Below are 12,566 nucleotides of genomic sequence, written 5' to 3' on the forward strand. Positions count from 1 at the left end.
TAATCTTTCTTCTGAGGGCCTCAGGTAGGTATTTTGATCTTGGCATGATGTTACCACACACCCATATGGTTAAGACCAAACCAGACGAAGTTTCTAATATTTATGGAAGGCTGGACACTCCCAAATTACTCTGTAATAATTTACTAATAATTTGCACTTGTTTTGGTACACCTGATTATAATTTTAACCATTTTATGTGATGGTTAAGGTAGTGGTGTACTAACTTTATCCCGCAGAAAAAAATTGCATTTTTGTTTATTTTAATTGCATAACATTATGAAAGTAAAACATTTTTTGTGTTATTTGTTAAATCGGGTTACCTTGATCAATGAATGTGGTTGGAATTTAGATCAAATATCCATGTGCCCAAATATGTAAAAAAAGAATAATTGAAAAAAGACAACTTTCCAGGGGGTGTACTTACTTTTTCACATGACTTTATGTATGCAACAAGGCACTAAAGTAATACTTATTAAAAAAGCCTTTTGTTTGGGGCAAATCCAACACAACACATCACTGAGTAACTGCCTCATTTCAAGCATGGTGGTGGCTGCATCATAGTATGGGTATACTTGACATCGGCAAAGACTGGGTGGGGGGTTTTTCGGGATGAAAAGAAGCGGGATGGAGGTAAGCACAGACAAATTCCTAGAGGAAAACCTGCTTCAGTCTGCTTTACACCAGACACTGGTTTGTGCAGTCTCTTTCTGGGAGATGAACTCACCTTTCAGCATGACAGTAACCTACAACACAAAGCCAAAATTGACACTGGAGTTGCTTATCAAGAAGACAGTGAATGTTCCTGAGTGGCAGTTATGTTACAGTTACAGTTATGACTTTTGTATAGATCGTTGACAAAAAATTACAATTGAATACATTTGAATCCCACTTTGTAACACAATAAAATGTGAAGAAATCCAAGGGGAGTGTAGATTATCTATAGGCACTGTATGTGATGTTGTCTGGCCAAAAAGACTATGGCATGTCATAGTCTTTTTGGCCAGACAGTGTCAGACAGATGGGCTACATATAGTAAGACAGAGGGGCACTGTTTGGTGCGCTTGGATGCTTTCAGACACTTCCAATTGAAGGAAATTTGGCGGGTGCACAGTGCACTGTTCCGATGCTGAAATTATTTGGCATGAATGTGCGAAGGTAACCTACTTTTTAAAGTGATTTGTTTGACAATCAGATGAAAACATCATGACTGGTTCATGTTCATGGCACATTAAAAGGGCTTAGACTGGCCAAATCACTAAGTCCGCTCCTGTGTGTAAGACTTAGTGACTGCATTGGTTAGACTCCTACTGTTTGTGAGCCTGTGCTTGGCCATTCACTGGCAGTGATGATGTAGCGAAATGCAGAACTCCATTCATGTCAGCTCTAATAAGGATGGCACTGCATTTAGAGAGGTTAAAAAACATTAGCATCTGAAAAAAAAATCAGCATTCCTCAAGAGAGGATGGCTTTCACTTCAGCAGTGATAAATTCATTAACTTCTTTGAGGAAAAGATCATGATCATTAGAAAGCAAATTACGGACTCCTCTTTAAATCTGCGTATTCCTCCAAAGCTCAGTTGTCCTGAGTCTGCACAACTCTGCCAGGACCTAAGATCAAGGGAGACACATATCTCTTGACACATTGATGAAAATAATCATGGCCTCTAAACCTTCAAGCTGCACACTGGACCCTATTCTAACTAAACTACTGAAAGAGCTGCTTCCTGTACTTGGCCCTCCTATGTTGAACATAATAAACGGCTTTCTATCCACCGGATGTGTACCAAACTCACTAAAAGTGGCAGTAATAAAGCCTCGCTTGAAAAAGCCAAACCTTGACCCAGAAAATATTTAAAAAATAATCTGCCTATATCGAATCTCTCATTCCTCTCAAAATTTTGGGAAAAAGCTATTGGGCAGCAACTCACTGCCTTCCTGAACACAAACAATGTATACGAAACGCTTCAGTCTGGTTTTAGACCCCATCATAGCACTGAGACTGCACTTGTGAAGGTGGTAAATGACCTTTTAATGATGTCAGACCGAGGCTCTGCATCTGTATTCATACTCCTAGACCTTAGTGCTGCTTAGTGCCACATTCTTTTGGAGAGATTGGAAACCCAAATTGGTCTACACGGACAAGTTCTGGCCTGGTTTAGATCTTATCTGTTGGAAAGATGTCAGTTTGTCTCTGTGTATGGTTTGTCCTCTGACAAATCAACTGTAAATGTCGGTGTTCCTCAAGGCTCCGTTTTAGGACCACTATTGTTTTCACTATATATTTTACCTCAGAGTGATGTCATTCGGAAACATAATGTTAACTTTCACTGCTATGCGGACGACACACAGCTATACATTTCAATAGAACATGGTGAAGCCCCAAAATTGCCCTCCCTGGAAGCCTGTGTTTCAGACATAAGTGATCACCTATCAACACTGGAGATAGTGTGACTAAACATGTTCAATTCTGAATATTGAAAAAATCTGCCTAATGTAAATTTCCAAATATGGAAAGACAATAGCAACTGAATTCATTCATTCATTATAATTTAGCCTTCCCTGTAGCTCAGTTGGTAGAGCATGGTGTGTGCAACGCCAGGGTTGTGGGTTCGATTCCCACGGGGGGCCAGCACAAAAAAAAGAAATGTATGCATTCACTACTGTAAGTCGCTCTGGATAAGAGCGTCTGCTAAATTACTAAAATTAAAAAAAATAAGGAAGTGGATGGCGGCAAATGTTCTACTTTTAAACTCGGACAAAACAGAGATGCTAGTTCTAGGTCCCAAGAAACAAAGAGGTCTTCTGTTGAATCTGACAATTAATCTTGATGGTTGTACAGTCGTCTCAAATAAAACTGTGAAGGACCTCGGTGTTACTCTGGACCCTGATCTCTCTTTTGACGAACATATCAAGACTCTTTCAAGGATATCTTTTTTCCATCTATGTAACATTGCAAAAATCAGAAACTTTCTGTCCAAAAATGATGCAGAAAAATGTATCCATGTTTTTGTCACTTCTAGGTTAGACCACTGCAATGCTCTACTTTCCAGCTATCCGGATAAAGCAATAAATAAACTTCAGTTAGTGCTAAACACGACTGCTAGAATCTTGACTAGAACACCCCCCCCCCAAATGTATCATATTAATCCAGTGCTAGCCTCTCTACACTGGCTTCCTGTTAAGGCAAGGGCTGATTTCAAGGTTTTACTGCTAACCTACAAAGCATTACATGGGCTTGCTCCTACCTATCTTTCCGATTTGGTCCTGCTGTACATACCTACACGTACGCTACGGTCACAAGACGCAGGCCTCCTTATTGTCCCTAGAATTTCTAAGCAAACAGCTGGAGGCAGGGCTTTATCCTATAGAGCTCCATTTTTATGGAATGGTCTGCCTATCCATGTAAGAAACGCAGACTCGGTCTCAACCTTTAACCTCTTACATCTAGACGTTCCGCTAGCGAAACACCTGCTCCAATATCCAATGATAGGCATGGCGCGAATTACAAATTCCTCAAAAATACAAAAACTTAAATTTTTCAAACATATGACTATTTCACAGCATTTTAAAGACAAGACTCTCCTTTATCTAACCACACTGTCCGATTTCAAAAAGGCTTTACAGCGAAAGCAAAACATTAGATTATGTCAGCAGAGTACCAAGCCAGAAATAATCAGACACCCATTTTTCAAGCTAGCATATAATGTCACAAAAACCCAGAAGACAGCTAAATGCAGCACTAACCTTTGATGATCTTCATCAGATGACACACCTAGGACATTATGTTATACAATACATGCATGTTTTGTTCAATCAAGTTCATATTTATATCAAAAACCAGCTTTTTACATTAGCATGTGACGTTCAGAACTAGCACTTCCGGGGAATTTGCTAACAATTTACTAAATTACTCACGATAAACGTTCACAAAAAGCATAACAATTATTTTAAGAATTATAGATACAGAACTCCTCTATGCACTCGATATGTCCGATTTTAAAATAGCTTTTTGGTGAAAGCACATTTTGCAATATTCTAAGTACATAGCCCAGCCATCACGGGCTAGCTATTTAGACACCCGGCAAGTTTAGCCTTCACCAAAATCAGATTTACTATTATAAAAGTTTGATTACCTTTTGTTGTCTTCGTCAGAATGCACTCCCAGGACTGCTACTTCAATAACAAATGTTGGTTTGGTCCAAAATAATCCATCGTTATATCCGAATAGCGGCGTTTTGTTCGTGCGTCCCAGACACTATCCGAAATGGTAAATCAGGGTCGAGCGCATGGCGCAATTCGTGACAAAAAAATTCTAAATATTCCATTACCGTACTTCGAAGCATGTCAACCGCTGTTTAAAATCAATTTTTATGCAATTTATCTCGTAAAAAAGCGATAATATTCCGACCGGGAATCTCCTTTTCGGCAAACAAAGGAAAAATCACAAAGACGGGGGCGGCCAGGGCATGCGCCTAAGCCCACAGTCCCTTGATCGGCCACTTGAGAAAGGCGATAATGTGTTTCAGCCTGGGGCTGGGATGACGACATTCAGTTTTTTCCCGGGCTCTGAGCGCCTATGGAAGACGTAGGAAGTGTCACGTTAGAGCAGAGATCCTTTGTAAAAGATAGAGATGGCAAAGAAGTTCAAGAAATGGTCAGACAGGCCACTTCCTGTAAAGGAATCTCTCAGGTTTTGACCTGCCATTTGAGTTCTGTTATACTCACAGACACCATTCAAACAGTTTTAGAAACTTTGGAGTGTGTTCTATCAAAAGCCAATAATTATATGCATATTGTAGTTACTGGGCAGGAGTAGTAACCAGATTAAATAGGGTACGTTTTTTATCCAGCCGTGAAAATACTGCCCCCTAGCCATAACAGGTTAAGTCTTTTTGAAGACTCAACTCTTCAGTAGGTCCTATGATTGAGTGTAGTCTGGCCCAGGAGTACGAAGGTGAACGGAAAGGCACTGGAGCAATGAACCGCCCTTGCGGTCTCTGCCTGGCCGGTTCCCCTCTCTCCACTGGGATTCTCTGCCTCTAACCCTATTACAGGGGCTGAGTCACTGGCTTACTGGTGCTCTTCCATGCCATCCCTAGGAGGGGTGCGTCACTTCAGTGGATTGAGTCACTGACGTGGTCTTCCTGTCTGGGTTGGCGCCCCCCCTTGGGTTGTGCCGTGGGGGAGATCTTCGTGGGCTGTACTCAGCCTTGTTTCAGGATGGTAAGTTGGTGGTTGGAGATATCCCTCTAGTGGTGTGGGGGCTGTGCTTTGGCAAAGTGGGTTGGGTTATATCCTGCCTGTTTGGCCCTGTCCAGGGGTATCATCGGACGGGGCCACAGTGTCTACCGACCCATCCGGTCTCAGCCTCCAGTAGCACTAGGACCATGCCTCAGGACTACCTGGCCTGATGTCTCCTTGCTATCCCCAGTCCACCTGGTCGTGCTGCTGCTCCAGTTTCAACTGTTCTGCCTGCGGCTATGGAACCCTGACCTGTTCACCGGATGTACTACCTGTCCCAGACCTGCTGTTTTCAACTCTCTAGAGACAGCAGGAGCGGTAGAGATACTCTGAATGATCAGCTATAAAAAGCCAACTGACATTTACGCCTGTGGTGCTGAACTGTTGCGCCCTCTACAACCACTGTGATTATTATTATTTGACCCTGCTCGTCATCTATGAACGTTTGAACATCTTGGCCATGTTCTGTTATAATCTCCACCTAGCACAGCCAGAAGAGGACTGGCCACCCCTCATAGCCTGGTTCCTCTCTAGGTTTCTTCCTAGGTTCTGGCCTTCCTAGGGAGTTTTTCCTAGCCATTGTGCATCTACACCTGCATTGCTTGCTGTTTGGGGTTTTAGGCAGGGTTTCTGTACAGCACATTGTGACATCAGCGGATGTAAGAAGGGCTTTATAAATACATTTGATTGATTGATTTGTCGCTAGCAACATTATTCAGTCATTCTGAATAAAGGGCATCTCACAGTCTCCTGGTGCTCCAGATGTTCAGGATTGGCTTTAGTACATGTACTACATGGTACGACCGGCTGCTAGTGCTGTTGTTGGAACTGCCCCAAGCTTCAGCTTCTATCTTTGAAGTGGCTGTTTTTTGGGGGCCGTGAAATGAGAAGCTACCTACTGTATCCTTTACCACCTTTATGGAGTGCCTTTACGCTATCTAGTGGCCAAAAGCTGACACAGCACCTCAGCTGCAAATAGACTTCCATTTAGGTAAGACAGGTCAATTATCGCTTTTCCCATAAACCAAATAACAATAAACTAAGCCACATACGCCGAGTGTGCAAAACATTGAGAACACCATCCTATAGTGAGTAGCAGCCCCTTTTGCCCTCAGAACAGCCTTAATTCATCAGGGCATGGACTTTACAAGGTGTCAAAAGTGTTCCACAGGGATGCTGGCCTATGCTTCCCACTGTTGTCTCAAGTTGGCTGGATGTCCTTTGGGTGATGGACCATTCTTGAGACACACGGGAAACTATGAAAATCCCAGCAGCGTTGCAGTTCTTGACACAAACCCTTGCGCCTGGCACCTACTACCATACCCTGTTCAAAGGCACGTAAATCTTTTGTCTTGCTGATTCATCTTCTGAATGGCACACGTACACAATCCATGTCTCAATTGTCTCAAGGCTTAAACATCCTTCTTTAACCTGTCTCCTCCCCTTCATCTACACTGAAGTGGATTTAACAATTCTTGCTTCCCGTGTGTATCAAGAATGGTTAAATAAATAAAGGTTAAATAAAAAATGTATAACAAGTGACATCAATAAGGGATCATAACTTGGCTTCACCTGGTCAGTCTGTCATGGAAAGAGCAGGTGTTCATAATGTTTATACACTCAGTGTATGACTCATAACAGACTAAACTATTCCCAACTAAAAAAAAACTACATCCATAAATGAAAAAATGTGGAAAAATGTTTGACCATGACACAGTCTTCGCTAAGAAATTGTAAACTGAACAGAGTGATATTTTCATTTAGATTTAATTTTAATAAAAATGTATTACATACAATAAAATATCCAGTGGTACCATTTCAAAGACAACAATATATTTTTTGTAAGTTAATTAAAATCAGAACTCAGAATTTTTTTTGTTGTTGTTGTAATTTTCAATGTTTGGACTGTATGGACCATATTGTCAGCAGAGAGTCCACAACTGCCATCTGTGTGTAGCCTAGTCCATAAAACACCCACTAGCCTCTACCATCTAGGCATGTGTAGATCTGAAGAAACATTTATAGGTATTAGCAGTGCAGTGAAAATTCCTTGCAGATTTTGATGAAGTTCCTAGGAGGTAAGGGATAGGGGCTGTTTCTGGACCGTGCCCGTGTGTGTGTGTGTGTGTGTGTGTGTGTGTGTGTGTGTGTGTGTGTGTGTGTGTGTGTCTGCACGTGCGTGTGTGTGTGTGTCAGGAGTGAGGGTGTAAGTACAGGATAGCCCCAGAATCCTCTAGTTTTTTTAAGGCTTCTGCTTCGTGGGCAAGGTCATGGTAGGAATCCTGGAACGGAACAAAAGCAGAGCCTAAACATAACATCACAGTGCACTGAAAAATCTACTAGCATGGCATATAACACTGAGTGTTGATCTGTCATAGGAATTGAGTAAAATCCCATCCACACTCACCTTCATGGATTTCATAGTGTCATATCCATAGTAGTGTATAGGATGCTTCTGGTTTTGGGATGCTGGATATCCAAACCCAGCTATGTGGACCACATCACAGTAGTTGAGTGCCACGAACACAGCTAGGATCCCTGTAGTGGGGTGTACCGGTTTCTGTAGGAGTGAGAACCAAAACCAATGAGACCTACAGTATATTATAAACTGTGTGGTTCCAGCCCTGAATGCTGATTGGCTGACAGCCGTGGTATATCAGACCGTATACCAAATGTATGACAAAACATTTAATTTTACTCCTCTAATTACATTGGTAACCAGTTTATAATAGCAATAAGGAACCTCTGGGGTTTGTGGTATATGGCCAACTTCGCGATGCTGTCGTGCCTAAGAACAGTCCTTAGCGATGGTGTATTAGCCATATACCACACCCCCTCGTGCCTTTTTGCTTAAGTAATATACATGTAGTATTATGTTTGACACACTAGGGGGCATCCGAGACCAGTAAAAACTCCCATAGTCCTGCACTCCTAGTACATTAGTTGGCATGACAAGTAAATTACAGAGCAGTGTAGCCTTTTCTTAATGTGTACTTAGACAAAGCCAGATGGCACTAGGATTTTGGACTTTTTGGCTCCAGGACAATGCGAGGGGTGTCCCTGGTTTGATTCCGTTCATGGACACACATCCCTGGGTAGCTTCTCTTTTCAGTTCGCTGCAGCTAGCGACTGGAACGAGCTGCAAAAAACACTCAAACTGGACCGTTTTATCTCCATCTCTTCATGCAAAGACTCAGTCATGGACACTCTTGCTGACAGTTGTGGCTGCTTCGCATGACGTATTGTTGTCTCTACCCTCTTGCCCTTTGTGCTGTTGTCTGTGCCCAATAATGTTTGTACCATGTTTTGTGCTGCTACCATGTTGTTCTTCTGCCATTTGTTCGTCCTCTCGTGTACTTTTGTATTTTTCGTCTTTTTTTGTATATATTTAAATTTTTATTTTCAATCTCTTTTCCATTTTAATTAAATTATACCTTCCGGTAACCTGCCTCACCCAATGTGATACAGAACCGCTACTATTTTACATTTTTAGACCTTATAGCAAGAACCACCTAGAAGCTAACCAGCTAATTTACCTGCAAGCTATTTAGTCATTGTTAGCCACTGCTAGCGGCCTTTACCTTCTGCACAGATAGCAGCCTTTTTTTTAACCTGGATAATACTCGCCAGCTTACCATTATCGGACAGTCTCTCCACTACAACGCCGGATTCCTGCCATAATCCTTGGACCATTACTCCTGATCTTCACAGCTAGCTAGCAACCACCTAGTTATCTAGTACCGAAGCTATCCCTGAGGCCCACCTCCCGGCCTACTCAGTTGTTCACCCGAACTCCACCCAAACACGGCTAGAACCCACTACTCCACCGGTTCCTTGCCGTAAGCTCTGGACCTTGGCACCGGATCACCGCTGCTACCGAGTGGCTATAGCGGCTAATTCCCCTGCCCCGAAGCTAGCACCAGTTAGCCGTGAGCCAGGCGCATGTCCTGGCTAGCAAACTAAATTACTACAACTACAATACCTCTTTCGCCATCTGGCTTGGATCCTTTGTCGACACGGCGCCCCGCCGCACCACCAAGACTGGTCTGCCAATGAATGCTCCATCTGCTGTGCCTTCAACCGGCTTCCGTCGGAGCAGACGCTTCTACTAGCCCCGGGCTACTAACTTTAAACGCCGTGTCGCCCGCGTGCTAGTGTAGTAGCGACTACTCCGCGGCTTCCCTGTTCCATCTATCGCTGCCCCCTGGACCCTATGATCACTTAGCTACATAGCTGATGCCTGCTGGACTGTCCATTAATCACGGTACTCCATTCTGTTTATTTTTTGTTTATCTGTCGGCCCCAGCCGCAAACTCAGGCTGTGTGTGTAGTTAACCGACCCTCTCTGCCCAGTCATCGCCATTTTACCTATTGTTGTTGTGTTAGCTGATCAGCTGTTGTCTCACCCGTTGTCTAGATAGCTCTCCCAATCAACACCTGTGATTACTTTATGCCTCGCTGTATGTCTCTCTGAAATGTCAATATGCCTTGTATACTGTTGTTTAGGTTAGTTATCATTGTTTTAGTTTACAATGGAGCACCAAGTTCCACTCATCATACCTCTGTTACCTCCTTTGTCCCACCTCCCACACATGCGATGACCTCACCCATTATAACCAGCATGTCCAGAGATACAACCTCTCTTATCATCACTCAGTGCCTGGGCTTACCTCCGCTGTACCCGCACCCCACCATACCCCTGTCTGCACATTATGCCCTGAATCTATTCTACCACGCCCAGAAATCTGCTCCTTTTATTCCTTGTCCCCAACGCTCTAGGCGACCAGTTTTGATAGCCTTCAGCTGTACCCTCATCCTACTCCTCCTCTGTTCCTCCGGGAATGTGGAGGTAAACCCAGGCCCTGCGTGTCTCCAGGCACCCTCATTTGTTGACTTCTGTGATCGAAAAACACTTGGTTTCATGCATGTCAACATCAGAAGCCTCCTCCCTAAGTTTGTTTTACTCACTGCTTTAGCACACTCCGCCAACCCTGATGTCCTTGCCATGTCTGAATCCTGGCTTAGGAAGGCCACCAAAAATTCTGGGATTCCCATACCCAACTACAACATTTTCCGCCAAGATAGAACTGCCAAAGGGGGAGGAGTTGCAATCTGCTGCAGAGATAGCCTGCAAAGTTCTGTCATACTTTCCAGGTCTATACCCAAACAGTTCAAACTTCTGATTTTAAAAATTAATCTCTCCAGAAATAAGTCTCTCACTGTTATCGACCCCCCTCCGCTCCCAGCTGGGCCCTGGACACCATTTGTGAATTGATCATCCCCCATCTAGCTTCAGAGTTCGTTCTGTTAGGTGACCTAAACTGGGATATGCTTAACACCACGGCAGTCCTACAATTTAAGCTAGATGCCCTCAATCTCACACAAATCATCAAGGAACCCACCAGGTACAACCCTAAATCCGTAAACATGGGCACCCTCATAGACGTTATCCTGACCAACTTGCCCTCCAAATACACCTCTGCTGTTTTCAATCAGGATCTCAGCAATCACTGCCTCATTGCTTATATCCGCTATGGGTCCACAGTTAAACGACCACCCCTCATCACTGTCAAACGCTCCCTAAAACACTTCTGCGAGCAGGCCTTTCTAATCGACCTGGCCCGGGTATCCTGGAAGGATATTGACCTCATCACGTCAGTCGAGGATGCCTGGTCAATCTTTAAAAGTAATTTCCTCACCATCTTAGATAAGCATGCCCTGTTCAAAAAATGCAGAACTAAGAAGAGATATAGCCCTTGGTTGACTCCAGACCTGACTGCCCTTGACCAGCACAAAAACATCCTGTGGCGGACTGCAATTTCATCGAACAGTCCCCGCGATATGCAACTGTTCAGGGAAGTCAGGAACCAATACACGCAGTCAGCCAGGAAAGCAAAGGCTAGCTTTTTCAAGCAGAAACTTGCATCCTGTAGCTCTAACTCCAAAACGTTTTGGGACACTGTAAAGTCCATGGAGAACAAGAGCACCTCCTCCCAGCTGCCAACTGCATTGAGGCTAGGTAACACGGTCACCACCGATAAATCCATGATCATCAAAAATGTCAATAAGCATTTCTCAACGGCTGGCCATGCCTTTCCCCTGGCTACTCCAACCCCGGCCAACAGCTCTGCCCCCCCCCGCAGCTACTCGCCCAAGCCTCCCCAGCTTCTCCTTCACCCAAATCCAGATGTTCTGAAAGAGCTGCAAAACCTGGACCCGTACAAATCAGCTGGCCTAGACAATCTGGACCCTCTCTTTCTAAAACTATCCGCTGCCATTGTTGCAACCCCTATTGCCAGTCTGTTCAACCTCTCTTTCGTATCGTCCGAGATCCCTAAAGATTGGAAAGCTGCCATGGTCATCCCCCTCTTCAAAGGGGGTGACACCCTAGACCCAAACTGTTACAGAGCTATTTCCATCCTGCCCTGCCTATCCAAAGTCTTCGAAAGCCAAGTTAATAAACAGATCGCTGACCATTTCGAATCCCACCGTACCTTCTCTGTTGTGCAATCCGGTTTCCGAGCCGGTCACGGGTGCACCTCAGCCACGCTCAAGGTACTAAATGATATCATAACCGCCATCGATATAAGACAGTACTGTGCAGCCGTCTTCATCGACCTGGCCAAGGCTTTCGACTCTGTCAATCACCGTATTCTTATCGGCAGACTCAATAGCCTTGGTCTTTCTAACGACTGCCTCGCCTGGTTCACCAACTACTTTGCAGACAGAGTTCAATGTGTCAAATCGGAGGGCATGTTGTCCGGACCTCTGGCAGTCTATGGAGGTACCACAGGGTTCAATTCTCGGGCCGACTCTTTTCTCTGTATATATCAATGATGTCGCTCTTGCTGCGGGCGATTCCCTGATCCACCTCTACGCAGACGACACCATTCTGTATACTTCTGGCCCTTCCTTGGACACTGTGATAACTAACCTCCAAACGAGCTTCAATGACATACAACACTCCTTCCGTGGCCTCCAACTGCTCTTAAACGCTAGTAAAACCAATGCATGCTTTTTAACCGTTCGCTGCCCCACCCGCCCGCCTGACTAGCATCAGCACCCTGGACGGTTCCGACCTAGAATATGTGGACAACTACAAATACCTAGGTGTCTGGTTAGACTGTAAACTCTCCTTCCAGACTCATATTAAACATCTCCAATCCAAAATCAAATCTAGAATCTGCTTTCTATTTCGCAACAAAGCCTCCTTCACTCACGCCGCCAAACTTACCCTAGTAAAACTGACTATCCTACCGATCCTCGACTTCGGCGATGTCATCTACAAAATAGCTTCCAATACTCTACTCAGCAAACTGGATGCA

The 12,566-nt window shown here is 44.1% G+C and overlaps 1 protein-coding gene across 5 annotated transcripts in view; it reads right to left on the reverse strand.

Annotated features, from left to right (window-relative positions):
* Positions 1–6,989: 6,989 nt before the first annotated feature.
* The window catches only part of LOC106612963 (CMP-N-acetylneuraminate-beta-galactosamide-alpha-2,3-sialyltransferase 4), a 56,753-nt gene continuing 51,176 nt past the window's right edge, over positions 6,990–12,566 (reverse strand). For 4 of the 5 annotated variants that reach the window (XM_014214690.2, XM_014214691.2, XM_045724667.1 and 1 more), the window contains 2 exons: positions 7,649–7,801; positions 6,990–7,523 (listed from right to left, as the gene is read on the reverse strand). In XM_014214690.2, coding sequence (XP_014070165.1) covers positions 7,434–7,523; positions 7,649–7,801 — 243 coding nt within the window. In that variant the 3' untranslated portion in view covers positions 6,990–7,433. The remainder of the gene's footprint in view (positions 7,524–7,648; positions 7,802–12,566) is intronic. The other variant, XR_006771186.1, reaches the window with a different exon arrangement.

Source organism: Salmo salar, chromosome ssa09 (genome assembly GCF_905237065.1).
Source record: "Salmo salar chromosome ssa09, Ssal_v3.1, whole genome shotgun sequence".
Classification (NCBI taxonomy): domain Eukaryota; kingdom Metazoa; phylum Chordata; class Actinopteri; order Salmoniformes; family Salmonidae; genus Salmo; species Salmo salar.